Source organism: Ipomoea triloba, chromosome 11, assembly GCF_003576645.1.
Source record: "Ipomoea triloba cultivar NCNSP0323 chromosome 11, ASM357664v1".
Lineage (NCBI taxonomy): Eukaryota > Viridiplantae > Streptophyta > Magnoliopsida > Solanales > Convolvulaceae > Ipomoea > Ipomoea triloba.
Genome location: NC_044926.1, coordinates 23,870,699 through 23,887,153, shown reverse-complemented (window position 1 = coordinate 23,887,153; position 16,455 = coordinate 23,870,699). Strand labels below are relative to the sequence as shown.

Here is a 16,455-nt window from a genome sequence, read left to right as displayed (position 1 = left end):
ATATTTATTTATTTTTCGAATCTGATTTAGATATATAATTTGTGTTAATTGGCATAGAATTATGCAACACAAGACACATAAATTCATAATATAAGACACAAAACTAATTTTGTTTCATGTACAAAATTTATACTTTTAAGATACAAAATTTCATAACACAAGATACAAAAACTCACAATATAATACGTATACACGTACGCTAAAGTCCACAGTGCACCGTGAACCATGTTCTAAGGTATAAGGATTGGACCGATAAAGTTTGTAGAAACAAAAGAATAAAAAGGAAAAAAAATAAAAATAAAAAATAAAAACCATATCTTCACCAACCTCATAAGACAAACTTACACTTACCAAACACTTCATTGTAGTAACATGTTTATGAAAGCTTACACTTACCAAACACTTCATTGTAGTAACATGTTTAATTCATAAAATAGAGAATATAAAAATTAGATTTTATATATTTAATAAAATAAAGGTGTTGAGAGTAATTTTTCTCAATTATTGAAAATAAACTTAATAAATAATACAATCTTTTTAGTATATGTTTCATTTTCATTAAGCAATTTATAAATTGTGTCACTCATTTAATTGCTAATGAAGTTATTTTTATGTTACATTATAAGTGTTACAGGGTTGATCTCGAAAATACAAGGAAATAATGGAAATACAAACAGAAAATTATCCACGAAGAATAATATTACAGGAAATATTACAACCTACAAAAGGTTGAAAACCTGAACTACGGTTGAGGATGAAATCCGGACGAATTCGAGTGGTTGGAAGCACGAGTCGTGTTGCCACTCTCCTTAAAACCTTATTTACCGCCTCCCGGGGTGCTGGAGCGTTGCGGTCTAGGTTTCCCAGGATAAAACGTACTACGATTCAATCGTTCGAGCACACGAACTTGGATCCGGCGAACTAGGAACGTGGGTTCAACGCAGGTGGCTAGAAGGAAATGTGAGTAGAGTTTTTGAGGAGAAAGCAGTGTATTGCAGTGTGTTCTTGGTGTGTTCCAAACCTGCTGCTCACAACGAATATATAGTGGAGGAAATGGATCAAAGCATTAATTATGGCATTAACAATTCATTTGTAACCTCCTCCCACTAACAGAAATTTAATTCTGCCATTAACCAACACTTACACCCACTACCAAGTCCCATTATTCACGAAATAACTCTGAAAAAAAATGATTGGAATTAATCAAATTAATTCCGTAATATCAAGAGTCACTTCTGAACGGACACAGTAAGTGAAACGTCGCGTTCGAGAGGTTACTGGAGTCGCAGTGCGAGACATGGTTCAGACTGTGAACCATCGAGACATCGAGAAGTGCAAGCTTCGAGACATCATGCCGGGAGCGAGACATCGCACTCGCACGCGAACGATCGACTCCGTCCGCGAGACATCAAACTACCTCTCGAGGTCAGCTCTTTTGATGTCTCGAACGAGATATGTATGTATATATATATATATATATATATATATGTGTGTGTGTGTGTGTGTGTGTGTGTGTGTGTGTGTGTGTATGTATGTATGTATGTATGTATGTATATATATATATATAGAATTTTATTCAAATGTGGTTGCGCCCTTACGTGCGGCCGTACGGTTTACACCACTCAATGTTGAGAAATGCACCACTCAATATTACGAAATGCACCACTCAATAACATTGAGTGGTGTATTTCATATTTAAGAAACACACCACTCAATGTATTGAGTGGTGTATTTCGTAACATTGAGTGGTGCATTTCTTAACATTGAGTGGTGTAAACCGCACGGCCGCACGTAAGGGCGCGGCCACACCTGAACATGACCCTATATATATATATATATATATATATATCACACACACACACACACTATTATTTAAAAATATTAATATTATAAATGAGCAGCAACATAATGCATTTGCAGTTGAATTGAGACAAGATTTTTGGATATCAATATGTGGAAGTTGTTGAATTGAGATAGTTGAAATCAAGTATTATGTATATCCATATATGAATATGAATTTATAAGGATATATCTCTAATTAGAAGAAGACTATATTTTTTCTCGAAAAAAAAAGAAGACTATATTTAAACAAATTTTATTCATTTTCAAAGACAAAAATATTGTAATACAACATTGAGTACCCTTAAAATTACAGTGGAATATATTCATCACAATGAATTTGAATTTATTGTATTAATTTCAAATATATACACAACAAAAATTTACTCGAATATCTATGAAACTTCGATAACTAAAAAAATGCATTATATCTATTTCAAAATGATTTACTAATTGGGTTTAAATATTGGGCGCAAGTCTTCGCGCAAAGCGCGTAGAAAAAACTAGTCTTTTTATATGGGTTAATTATATTGTATCTTTATTGGAAAAAAAAAAACATTTATGGGACCTAAAAATTAGGCCTATATCGTTGGATAGAATCAATCATGCATTCATGCCCAAGCAATGTAAGGTGATGAATAAGTGTTGAAAAATGCAAAGAATACATAAAGATATTGTCAATCTTTAATCTATTAAATCCTCACACTTATGCTCAACGAACTTAATTTTCAACATTATACTAACCTTTATTATGAGAAATAAGTTATATCATTAGATTATCTTGTGACATTTAAATTTCATATATAATAAAAATCTTTATTGATTAACCCTCATTATAGACTAATCTAGTCATTATATCATGGACCAAGGTTCATAGTGTACTATGAACCTTGGTGCATGCATATATGTCTTATGTTGTGAGTTTTTGTATCTTGTGTTATGAAATTTTGTACTTTAAAAGTATGAATTCTGTACATAAAACAAATTAGTAATTATGTCTTATATTATGAATTTATGTGTCGTGTGTTGTGGAATTTGTGTCTATAAACACAAATTATATACTTAAATCATATTTGAAAAATAAGTAAATTATGTATCTTATACCTTACGAGTATAAATTATGTACCTCATCATTTCGATCCAAGATCCATAATTCTATGTGGACCATGGTCCATGATATAAATTGCCAAGAGAAATAAAACGTAAAGAATAAGTTTATTAATGAAAAATACTTAATTAATTTACAAATAATTTTTAACACTCAACTAATAGATTTTAAGTTTGATAATTAGTTTATATATATTGGAATAATTTACAGTCCTATATGTGTACACTTGTTCTTGTGGATTTTTTTTTTTTTTTGACAAGAAAACTTATCGTTACTACCGAAGGTGTACACCAAGTAATTAATAGTCTGTAAATCACATATAAGAGATAAATCGCATTAGAAAGACCCCGACATGTTCAACCGAAAGTATATTAGCAAAAATAGAACATGTAACATTTAGATATAACAAAGAGTCAAGTCAATAATTGACTCCATTGAGACTCAAACCCACTCCCATCCATATAAGAGTGTAAATCGAGTGCTGCTAAACTACAAAGTCTTTTGGCCACACCTTATCCATTAGTTACCAATTAACATGGTAGTCACTAGTTAGATAAGTAAACTTGGTAGGCAATATCATTTAGTCACATTACTTAACAATGTTTATTGATAATGTTAAGAATATTACTTAATTGTTACGCTTTTAATAATATAAGAAATAAATATATTATTTCATATTTTTATATAAGCTTACTTAATATTGATATGATGATCAAAATAGTTAAATGATCTAGTTAAAAATGACATTTGTATCATCATATAATAATACGTCACTTTCACTTCTAATATTATGGATATTAGATCACTCTTACATTTAATTTTTTAAATATTATTCATTACACATTTGGTGCACAACTTTTTTTTTTGGTTATATTTTCAATATTTAGTCATTTTCACCAAATCTCTAGTAGAAAGAGCAAGAATGTAATGTTTCATATTTCCAATTCAAAACCATATCAAATTGAACATGTTGACACAATTTTGAGAGATGGTATGGTTCTAAATTGAAAATGTGACGTATTCTCATTAGTTTTTATAGAATATTTGATTGAAAAAATTAAATGTAATTTTAAAAAGTAAAAGTGTGCACTAAATGTGACAAGAATAATATTTATATTTGAGAGGAAAGAATAAAACTTATATATTAAAAATGTAAATAGTTATAATTGTATAACTAAAATTTAAAATAATTCAATATAAAATTAAGTGTTGTTGTAGAATGCATGTTTATTTCTTTGCTTTGCTTTCGTATTTGTCTTTGTTTTTCTTTTTTTATTTATTTTATTTTTGGCACATACAATGCACGTGTTTGTGTATAGGAATTAAGAAGTCTTACAAATTTTCTTCATAAGGATCCAAAAACTTTAAAGATGTATAGGATGATTGGTCATTATCAATATTCATTTGTTATACCATGGACCTGTGGACCTGGTCCTAAACCGCTAAAAAACCACGTTAAATTGTGTATTTTTAGTATTGAAATGCTTTAATATTGAAATTGTGAACTTCTAGAATGTAAATTGCGTTTCTAAGTTAAAACACATAATAATTGTACTAAATTTTAAAAAATTAAATTGTGTATTTTTAATATTGGAATTGACTGAAGTATTTAAAAGGAACTTGTGAATACAAAACAAGGTAATCAATTACATATATATTAACATTGTGTGTTCGTAGTATATAAATTATGAATTTTTAAAAAGTAAATTGTGAAAATTTAGTATGTAAATTATGTAAGGGTCCACAGAATAATTTGCGATCAATATTACAACCAATTGTTGCACTTGGTCCGAAAACAATCAATGGCCACAATATTTCCCATCATTACCATAGACCATAGTCCACTTTGTAATGTAAATAATTGATATAAGGTACATTTTTAATACACTAAATGTTTATTTTTACCGTAATAAATTGAATGCCCATTTTTTGAAGGTACATTTTTAAATAAATTGAATGCTATTTTTTAAAAAATTTATTATTTATATACTGAAAATTACATTATTTGGTAATTGATATATCACAAATAATGAAACTTAAATATATTAAAAATAACATTTATTCATAACCCATATTCTAACGTGGACCATGAATCACAATAGGTCATTTGTTCGATTTAAGATAATGGCTGAGAAACCAAAGTCTACTTAAAGTATTGAGAAAACAATATGTCTACTCTCAGAATAATAAACTGCTGTACAAAATTAGAAGTGGTAAATTAGTTAATTTATATATTTCTTAAAGAAAAGAAATCTTTATTAAAAATAAAATAATTTTTAATTGAGAAAATTGTAATTTTTACCCCTCCATAATATGTCAATTATCAATGTCACCCCTGAATTATTAGTGGTGTAAATGTTGCCCTTCAATTTTCAAAAACGGTACATATATTGCCCCTCCCGTAACAAAGGAAGGGCAATATTTACACCACGGGAGGGGCAATATATGTACCGTTTTTAAAAATAGAGGGGCAATATTTACACCACTAATAATTCAGGGGTGACATTGATAATTGGCATATTATGGAGGTGTATAAATTACAATTTTCCCTTTTTAATTTAAAAAAAAAAAATCAAAGGTATAAAATACATTGTTTGTCTAATAGCAAAAGTTTTCTAATACTATCTGGCAAAACTTTCTGGTTGATACAATATAATAAAGGTATTTGAAGTAAGGTGATTAGAGATAAGATGTTAAATCGTTAGATATTTAGTTGGGTTGCTAATAAATAGTGAAGCAACAAATGTAGATAGTAAGGGTTTAAGGTTTAACTTCTCCAATTTGGTCTTGTATCCATTATGGAAGATAGATTTTTGGTATAAAAGAACGAGATGAAGGCTATCTGGTAAATTATGGTTCACACAACTCTGTGTAAAGATAACAAAATGAATATTTTTAAAATATTAAAAATACATTATTCGTGTACTAAATGTACATTATATACCATCCAAAAATACCCAACTCATCGGGGTGAATTCGAGTAAATACCGTGGGGCGGATTGAAAAAAAAAATGTTCATTATATAAAATAATTTACTTTCAGTACTCAAATAATGTATCTTTCTTGAATAGAATGTATATTTTCAATATACTAAAAGTATATTATTTATGTATTAAGTATATGTACATTATTTGATAGTATGATCCACACAGTTATATAGATCATGGTCCACGTTATAATAATTGAAGCTATCAAGTCTAATTTCACTTGTCGGTATATTCAAATTTGACATCTTACTTTGTTTAAATAGTATCGTAACTCATTTAAATTGTCAATTATAAAATGAATCAAAAATTAATTGACAGCAAATCAATATCGAGTTATAACATACATAATATTAACTCTTTCAATGTTAATTATAAAACCACAAACTCAATCTTTTAATTTGTTTAATTGTATATTTGTATGTTATAACTTCGTAAATGAATCAAAATTTAATTGAGACCAAATCAATAATATCAATAATAAGTTACAACAAACTTAATATGAAAACTTACCGTTTATGACATGTTTGGTTGGATGGAAAATCAATTCTAATGGAAAAGATTTTCCAAAAAGTTGAGGAAAATGAGTTATTATGTTGTTTGGTTGGATGAAAAATGTTTTTCATGGATTTGACTTCCCAAAAGTGAAGGAAAATGTTTTCCATGGTAGAGATAGGTATTTTGTTTTCCAAAGAGATTGAGAAGAAAATATTCTGAATTATTTTACCCTCAACAAAATTTATTAATTACAAATGTATATATAAATTGTTAAGGACATATTGGTTATTATATTAATAATTCATTACCATTCCAAATTAGGGATGGCAATGTGCCCCATCCCCGCCGGAGAATTCCAGTCCCCGACTGAAACGGGGACGAGAGCGGGGAAAAATTTCAGGGATCGAGGACGAAGACGGAAAATTCTTTCAATTCCCCATTGGGGACGGGGATGGGGACGGGATACCCCACCCCGCCCCGTCCCCAAATAATTATTATAATTAAGAATTATAAAAAATTATATAAGAAATATATATATATATATATATACATATTATTTTTTAAAATTATAATCACAGTTTTTAAAATTAAAATTACATTGATTTAAGATGTTGACTAAAAATTGATCGGGGACAGGGGTTTCCCATCCCCGCCTAATTCCCCGCGGGGACGGGGATGGGGACTATTTTCCATTCCCCGCCGGAGACGGGGACGAGGACGGGATCGGGGTTTCGGGGACGAGGAGTATACTCCCGTCATTGCCCTGTTGCTCCCTATTCCAAATCCAACCAAACAATGGAATTCATATTTCAAGTAATTTCTTTTCTACCAACCAAACAATGAAATTTCCTGGTAATTTGAATTCAATTTCCTTCAAATATTTTTCAACGAACCAAACAGACTGTTACAATTTTTGTTTCTAAGTTATTAGAATAGCACTTTTCGTCCTTTAATTATATTTATTGTTACTTTTCATTCTACAATTGTTTAAGAAGTGACTTTTTTTGTCCCTGAGTTCTCGTAAGATTGAGTGAAAAAAAATTAAGGACCAACAATTGAAAGATAAAAGTGATGATAGTATGATTAATAAAGTAAGGGTGTGTTTGGTTGATAAGTTTAGCTATTAAGAATAGGTATCAAAGTCATTGTTATTGTTTGGTTGACAGGTTTTTAAATATTACTATGAGTTTTGATTACCCCATTAATTGTAAAACACATTCCTTAATAAAATAAGGGTTTCATTTCCCTTCCTGCTTCCCCAACTATTAATAATCATTCTCATTCCACCCTACTATCAAACATGCAAAATACTTTCACTAAATTCCATTACCATTACCAAGTATTTGATACCCATTACGATTCCGATTCCCATGTGTGAACCAAACACACCCTAAAAAGTTCTATTTCTATATAATTTAAAAACGTAAAGTGCCATTTTACCTACTTAATATTTTGCTCTTTCAATGTTAACTATGAAAACACAAACTCAGGCTATTTCTTCACCATGAAGGGGCACAATTAGCCACTCTTATAAACATGTCGAGAAAACAAAGGCAGATCACCTGTTAGTCTCCGTAACAACACTAACCTTTTATTGAAAATTTTCATTTACAGCAACAACTTGAGTCTGGAAGAGCAAGAATCACGCTACTCAAACGTAAATTTCTTTACAAAGAATACAATCCGGCAAGTAAAATCGACCAAATACGAAAGAAAGAGCAAAGGTTTTAATATACTATCAGCTCAAATAATGAGGGAACTAACAAAAATGGCAGGACAAGAAAAAAATACACGCACTGAAGGCAAAACGAGGATTCAGAGGGTGTTACTTGGCAATGAGCCCATCAAGATAACAGTATCGCTATGTTTATGCCCTTGTTCTCTACTCCCTGAAGACCTCGGTGACTTTACCTTTGGGAATAATGCAGAAAGAAAGCCTTTACTCGAGTCTGGCCTCTTTCCCGACAATTCCAGAGTGGAACTCCCATCATTAGTAATGCTCTGGTTGCGTATAGTTGCATTGCTCTCTGGCTCTGGATTCAATTGAGTACCACAAGGGCAAGTGGATATCTTTTTGAAGCATTTTTTGTGGAAAACTGACTTGCAAGATTTGCACCTTTCGACCTCTCCTTCCTGTTAAAGGGCATTCTAATTGAATCAGTTCAGAACGATATCCATAGTGCCGTTTGGGAAGGCTGAGAATACATCAAATATGTAAGCTTTGGAGTGCAAGTAAGAGCGGAAATTAAAAACTTTATTGGGAAAAGGAAACCCCAAGCAAATTGGGGGCGCCAATGAAAAAGATGAATGAAAAATGAGATCTTAATGTGTATCACAGAGCTACTTCAAAGGTTTGACAAATTACAATGGAACCTCCTCAGACCTCCGTATTGGCATTGCATTGACTGAAGATAAGAATGGATTAAGAATGAAGAAACTTGAAATTAAAATATGCCTACCTGGAAAGGAAAAATGAGAGAAGAGAGGTCATCACAATGTTGTCGAGCATTGCAGGGAACACCCACATCACAGCATATGAGACACTGTTCAGTGATATGCTCCGTTATTTTTCTTGATATAGTCTCTACCATCACGGGCAGTGCTGCATTAAATGGGATAACATCATAAAATCATAAAATATAATAAATGTGGAGGTCATAGTGATTCAAAAATAGTTCAAAAGAGAATATAAAAGGAGTAAAAAAATAAAATAAATGATTTGGCTCCATTCTAATTCTTTTCATCCTTTACTTGCCCCACTTTTTACCCTCCATTAACAGCCCTTCTAAGGAGGGCAGTCTTACAATAAGCAAGGATCATTCTCTTCTCTTTATAATCCAAGTAAATTGGAATATGAATAAAAAGAGAGCAGCTACAGATTGTAACCCGAGCACTCTGACTAACAAATCATGGTATTGTATGGCTCCTCAAGGAATTAAGGTTAGAAAGAAAACAAGAAAATAAGGAGGCTAAGGAAAGAACATAATCATAGAACCAATTCGAGTAGATGCTGGAGCTAATGCTTTCTCTTATTTTTCAATAGCAAACACACACCAATGCATAGAAGGCGTAACAGATCTTGCCAAAATATACTACTTACATTGACATAAAAAAGACATCAAGAACGTGCATGACATGATGACAATGAAGACACATAGTAATCTTAATGCATTCACATACATTTCATCCTCTTAGAAACTTGTAAATTGCAAACATAATTGAAACACTAACCAGCAAAAACACCCTTGGAGAGATCAATAAGGTCCCTAAGCGCAAAAAAGTCACTGCTTTCAAGAAGATATCTGCGAGATCCAACCCCCTTGTAAATAGAGCCACGAAAGCTACAACGGACAAATGGAAGCATTGCTCCTATTCTTTTTCTTATATTTGTAACATGTTGCAGAGCTGGAACCTTTGAGAATAGCACAGGGTTTACAGCACTCACACAAAGCATTGGCTGGAAAAGAAACACAAGTGTATTCTTAATCCACTAGGCAAAATAAATGTTCTTTTAAAATAAAAAAAAAAAAAAAAACAACTAAATGCATGATCTACTTCTATTGATATGCATATATAAATTGTTAATTTGTTATTTCAGAAACAGAAGATTATGAGTTCAGCAGTTTGAGAACATGGATTTATTGTCAATGACTGAACTGTTCCTCGAAGGCCCATTTCAACCAAAAATAGAAGGGAAAGCCATATAAGAGTTTATATATTTTTTTATTAATATTGCTTTACGTAAATATTTGGTGCATGAAATTTTTGTGCACCAAAACTGCAAAAGTATTGTTTCACTTATCTGTGTGTGTGTGTGTGTGTGTTTGTGAGAAAGAGAGAGTAAAACTACTGTTTCCTGAATTTCTGAACATTGTTTATGTATTATTAAGAGTATTGGACTGCATTTTTCTCTTCAAAAGAATGTATTGCTCAAAACAGTACTTTGTTAAATATATTGTGGGAAGTTTTCCTCATTACCTGGTCACGTATAGACTCCAGATAAGATTTAGCCAGCTGAGAAACTGAATAGTGATTGAAATCCCAACAGTGTAGAACTCTTGCTGGCAAGACAGCAGTATCATTTGTGTGGCATGAAGAACAGTATAACTGGCCACTATATTCACAAAGACGAGGCTTTCCCCACCCTAGTGTCTGTACAAGTTCCTGTATCCGACTCTTTCCATCACCAAAATTCATATAGCAGCCTGCACAAGCATAATGTTGTTCATCCAACAACTGTTTCACAGATTTAAATGGCCGGTTTTGAACAATGAGCGATATAGTTTTCCCAAAAGTTGAAATATCTCCTTTGCTTGTGTCTCTCAAATAGGGTGGAGACCGAGGTACATTTGTATCAGAATCGGGCGAATTAGGAATATCCTGTGATGGGGACAAGAAACAAATCAGAGCATTGAGGGGACCAGAAGAAAACCTGGAATGCAGAACTGATTGTAAACAATCTTGAATCAGAACACTTCTTCCAGTAATGACATCTGGAGAGGCACTACCAAAAACCTTTATTGATTCTCGTTCAATGGAGGACCAGGGGGAAGGCAGAACCCGGCCTTGTTCTGCAAATGACTTCTTCAGACGACGGTGAAGTGTACAAAAATCACGGAACCGCCGTTCAACATCCCAACTTTCTTCTCCACTCCACACCCTTATTTTATAAACAGTGTATTCTTTTACTCCAAGAATACGCTCACTGAGAGAAACATTCCCATTTTTCTGCCTTGCACCTATAACTTCAACTCCACTAATCCTCCATGGGTGCTGAATAACAGGATAAGCATCGTCTGTACCAGAAGTTGAAGCAGTAGAACCACCATCTCTTGAGACAAGAGGTATATAGGACTGATATATCCTGTTGCCAAGAGCAAATCCAGAAGATTCACCAGAATCAAGTAATATTTCTTCCATATCATGAACAACCTCGTCATAGAATTCATTGAGCTCAAGGTCCACTGCCTGTGAAAATATATTAAAGTAAGCATTGTTACAGAAACAAGCATTATAGGCTTATAGGCTATAGCTATGACAGAAAGCTTGTGCAGGAAGTGAACATTGAAAAAGAAAATAAGGAAAAGTGTTTGAGGACAAAATATAAACAATCAGCAATATTTCAACAGCTTCCATTTAAAAGAAAAATATGACCACAATTAAAAGACCTCTCCTAATTACTAGTAAACAGAATGTTGCCGCAAAGTGCCAAAACCAAAACACACCCACACCAGTCAAAGAACCAAAGATATTCAGAGAGAAGAAAGTCTGAAAGGACATAATTTCCAAAATTAACAGTTTACAGAAAAGAAGGAAAATAATAATTTAAGATGCCCTTAAAACAAGTCAAAACTTTGAAAAGAAAATTCCAGCTGTTATTTTATTTCTTAATGAATCTGCAGCAAATCACTATGGTAGTGTTGGCAACAAGTATAAATAAAACAATCTAAAAAGAAAAGGCTTTTCTCTCTAGATATGCAACTTTGATTATAAAGGAATTGAGTGCACTAGTTTACTAAGATTCTGGAATGACAGAAACTGGATTTCCTCCATTCTTCCTCAAGCCTAGAGCTCCTAGCTTGTTTCTTGAAAATTAAATTTATAAAAAATAAAAATAAAAAGGCTCATTGAAAACACAACAAAAGGTAAGATGACATGGGAATCTAGCCTTTGGGCCTTTAAGCAAAAACCTTAGTCTAAGTGAAAGGTAACCAATCCTAAGCAAACCATGATAAAATTTGGTATTTCCCAAGTGCCACTAGCGTCAACTAACAGTAATGGCAAACCTTCAACTACTTTACTAGGGGAAAACCTAAACAAGTGAAATGGAACTTTAACTCGACTCCTGAAAGTGGATTGCTATGGTTTCAGGATGTTAAAGAAAGCTGAAAGCATGCTACCCAAGAGGCTAGAGGTGGGGTTTCTTAATCAGTCATCGATTAATTATTTAATTATACTATGGCCTAAACTGTAGGGTAGACCTTAAGGTACTGTCCTTGTAGTACTGTATCAGTTGTAATCCACATGGAGGCATCTCAAATAAAATAATGTAAAACACATCTAAACAAGCCAAATGTAGAACAAATTTGGGCCTGAAATCTTAGACCTTGTTTGTAATACCCTTAACTGTATTTTTTCAGCTCACAGTGGTAAGAGCATGAGAAGTTGTTCACTAATCACTATAAACACTGTTTAATCAGGAATATGCACGTCATGTCACTATAAATTATAGATGTCCAGAACTCCCATCAATTACATAATTGCTGAATTCTTTATCAGGGGGCACCACATGATAGCAGAATGTAAGGTACATGTAGGAAATTTCATCAAGATCATGTAATGCACAATATAATGCTGAAGAAGTCAGCAACGAGACCACATATTCTTTCATATTCAAGAATTTTCATTGGAAAATTACTGAGGTGTACTAGCAGCCAGCTACAACCAGCATCCTCTATCATTGAGAAAAGTGCAAAGCAACCCACCCTAAACTAAAAAACATATGCATACTCCGAAAGCAATATCTCAGCAGAAATCCAAAGTACGGTAAAACAGATGCATCACAAACTGAAAATCCTGCTTCTCAGGAGGATTATCTTGATTAGGATTGCATTGCGTGTATTAGTATTAACTAGTGTTGATGCTTGTGACTATTTGACCAGACAAATATGCTTGTTTTATTATAATTTCAGCTAAAATAAACTAATTTTAGCTTAATATTGCATGCAAAGCATTTATGTATCAATTAAAAATATAAATCTGATGTTTGCCAATTCGCGTTGCTTTTTTTCAAAAGGCGACACTTTAATTTGCACATTGCACTTTAAAGCAAGGTAGTTCATCATCACTCTGCTGCACTTTCAACTTTAAAAAACTTTGAACACATTTGAAATATTACATGTAACAAATGCAAGATTAAAATTAAATTAAATTGAAAATCCATAAGCTAGTTCAAGTCGAGTACAATAACACACATCAAAAGTATACAGTATTCAACAATTCCTTGCAAGAGATTAGATGTACATATATAACCTAAATTTATATACACATGTGATCCATGTTCACTATTTCATGCTTCTTTTTTTATTTAATATAAATATTCATTTTGATATGCATGTCTCTGATCTATTATAGATGGCTAACATTTAGTTTAAATTATGCTGAATAGTTACTAAAAATCAAGTTAAATGGTTTTACCATAAATCAGACGAAAAGATAACAAAACAGTTATATAAAAGTTCTCTCCACCAAACTGAAAGCAACTGATATAAAATGATCTTCAAGTAAATATGTGAAAGGGGAGTGTTCATTATTATTCTTTATGTCAGAAATTTAGTATATTAGCCAATGATGTTGGTAATGTAGATCAACTATATTTTTAGAAATAATCTGACCTTTGTATCTTCAGAATGCTCTCCTGAAGCAGAACTGGAAAAAGGTTCCAGGTGCAAGGTTGTGCTTTCTGAATCCATACTAGAAGCATGGGTTTGAGTTCCTTCCTCAGTACTGGTACACTGATGATTCTGATCCAATTTACCTTCCCTGTTTTCAAGACAATCTTTAAAGGGAACCTCTTGTAAAACAGAGTTATGACATTCTGCAGATTCATCAACACCATGACTTTGACTAATTTCAGTATGCGGTGATTTTGGATGTTCTCCTTCTTCTCCTTTACAATTTGTTAAGAGAGTAAAAGGGTCCACAGTGCTAGAAGTGGTGGACTTAGCTGATACACCATTACGACCTTGCTTATTATATACAAGTGCACTTTTTGCCTCTTCTGGTTGCATAGTTGAACTTACACTAGAAAACTTCGCAGGGCTTAAAGAAGCAGCAGCTAAAACCCCATTTTCAACTTCAAAGTTCTGCTTCTTTTCAACCTGAAAGTCATCCTGCACCACTGAATCTAGACTATTTGCTTCGGTTTGGAACACGAAATCATCCCAATCATCAGAACCAAAAGCTACAGCAGAACCCATAAGAAACTTATTTTCATTTTCATCATGTTTTTTGCTGAACTGTGGTAAATTACTCATAGAATATGAGTCAATCTTCTCCTCTGTGTCAGTCTCCCCTCCAAACATTGAATGATCATCTTCTGAATGATCATTTCTCGATGAGGTATCACACCCATCCAAGCATCCTCCAGATTCGGCAGCATCATAGGTAAAACCAGAGTGCAAGCCTGATGCTTCTAACTTCCCATCAAAATTTTCAAAACCCCTATGGAAGACTGATACCTCTTCATGCCCTATAATATTGGCTTCAAATAAACTACTGCTAGCCCTTGAATTTTGTACATCTACTCCAACAACTCCCCTATTCGTGTCCTCTTCAGAACCATGGCCGTAAGACCGTTCTTCTTCATCATCATCACTTCCCATTACAGGCAATTCGTCAGTTTTAACCCCCCATCCCTCAGCCACATCAAGATTTTCCATGAAAATGTCATCATGCATCAAAAAAGACTCTGCATTTCCATACAAATCAACTCCACCCCTAATCCCTGCCAATCCTTTTTCTGCTTCACTCATTTGATCACAATCTTCATTTTCTTGTAAAGAAGGACTAGGATCACCAAAATCTGATAATTTCCTGTAATTACCAGAGTTTCTAACCTTATTATGTTCATCCCCTAGTCTGAAGCTATCTGGAAACTCAAGAAATGCTGTTGACCCTAGTGAACTACACACAGTAGGAGTCCCCATGGCTGAGTTGGCACTGCAGTATCTCTCGTACTCAGACTCACATGACGAGTAATCCGTTAAGACATCTCCACCATCTGATTTTGGAGACAGCAAAGAATCATGGTCAGGTGGATCACAATGAGAGTCAACAGCAGCTGATAAATTCTCTCCTGTCCCCTCTCCATTTATCATCTGATTATCACAAAATTTTTACTGAATATTCAAGCTGAAACTCAACAAAACTCGGAAACTGAAATGAAATTAAGAGCCTTTTATAAAATGGAAATTTGAAGACCGTTTCTTTAATCGAGTTTAGCTTCAAATAAGTATCATTAACTTGACTCCATTACCCTCCCCATTTCACATCTAATTATCGCAAATGATTGTTTTTTTTCAAACTCAAATTAGTCAAAAGTTCGGAACTGGTTCATAAGATCAAGCGCTGTAGTAGAATGGAGTACAGCTGAAATTCATCCTATTTAGTGGTAAATGAGTGATTGTTTCTCATTCTTGTAAGATTTATCACATAGGATCTAAAGATCAAACACAAATTTAATCAGTGAATCTTAAGAAGAAAAAAAAAACATTTCAAGTTTCCAACAAAATCGTGCAGAAGTGCAGAGTTAGATTATGAGCATGGTCGATAAGAAGTTGAAATCGGTAACGAAACGACAAAGAACTGACCTTTGGAGATCGACTCGTGATGCACCGCTAGGGGAGATGGAGCGCAGAGGTGGGAGATGTATCAAACTATAAAAATGTGTTTAGCAATTTGGAGTTTGGACCATCTATTTCATGAAAACATTAATTTTAACCCCAAATAAATAAGGTCAAACTGTTCAACATGAGCAAGGAAATATTGGGTAAAAGACAATAATAAGACGAAAATCAAAACAATTCACAAAAATATAATATTTTTAAAATTAGGACAAAAATGAAAAAATTTTATTTTTAAAATGTGTTTGTTGTCAGACACGATCGAACACAAACGCAAATGGAACTTGCAAGTCCCACTTGCGTTGTTTTTTTGGGGTCTCTGGCGACCAATTTAGTCGTTGGCTTCTCCGACGAAGGAGAAGCCAGCGCTAGTTGCTAACTCCTCCCTAGAGACCAAACTGGTCACCTGCCAGCGACCAGTTTGTCGTTGACTTTCCTTCGTCGGAGAAGTTGACAACCAATTTGGTGGCTGGTAGCCAGCTCCTCTTTCGCACTGGAGAAGCCAGCGACCAACAGCTAGCTCATCTGACTCCTCCCTAACGACTAGTTTGGTCGATGGCCTCTCTAGCGAAGGAAAAATCGGCGACCAATTTACAAAAAAAAAAAAAAAAAAAAAAAAAAA

General features: G+C 33.2%; 1 protein-coding gene across 2 annotated transcripts; it reads right to left on the bottom strand.

Moving 5' to 3' along the window:
- Positions 1-7,994: 7,994 nt before the first annotated feature.
- Positions 7,995-15,899, bottom strand: LOC115996721. 2 transcript variants are annotated; one of them, XM_031236096.1, is made up of 6 exons: positions 15,801-15,899; positions 13,824-15,308; positions 10,408-11,397; positions 9,661-9,886; positions 8,889-9,031; positions 7,995-8,562 (listed from the first exon to the last, which is right to left on the bottom strand). In XM_031236096.1, exons 2-6 carry the CDS (start codon positions 15,306-15,308, stop codon positions 8,245-8,247), a joined length of 3,162 nt encoding a protein of 1,053 aa, XP_031091956.1. In that variant the 5' UTR covers positions 15,801-15,899; the 3' UTR covers positions 7,995-8,244. The 2 variants fall into 2 exon arrangements, with proteins under 2 accessions (XP_031091956.1, XP_031091957.1); XM_031236097.1 differs by having other exon boundaries at positions 13,824-15,211; positions 15,801-15,885.
- Between the last annotated feature and the right edge of the window lie 556 nt (positions 15,900-16,455).

What these genes read in the sequence shown, in the direction of transcription:
- LOC115996721 (XM_031236096.1), bottom strand. Translation starts at nt 15,308, where the DNA reads ATGATAAATGGAGAGGGGACAGGAGAGAATTTATCAGCTGCTGTTGAC. An exon ending in AGCATTCTGAAGATACAAAG is followed by an intron (nt 11,398 to 13,823) that starts GTCAGATTATTT and finishes ATATTTTCACAG; the next exon opens with GCAGTGGACCTTGAGCTCAA. An exon ending in CTCCAAGGGTGTTTTTGCTG is followed by an intron (nt 9,032 to 9,660) that starts GTTAGTGTTTCA and finishes CATTTAATGCAG; the next exon opens with CACTGCCCGTGATGGTAGAG.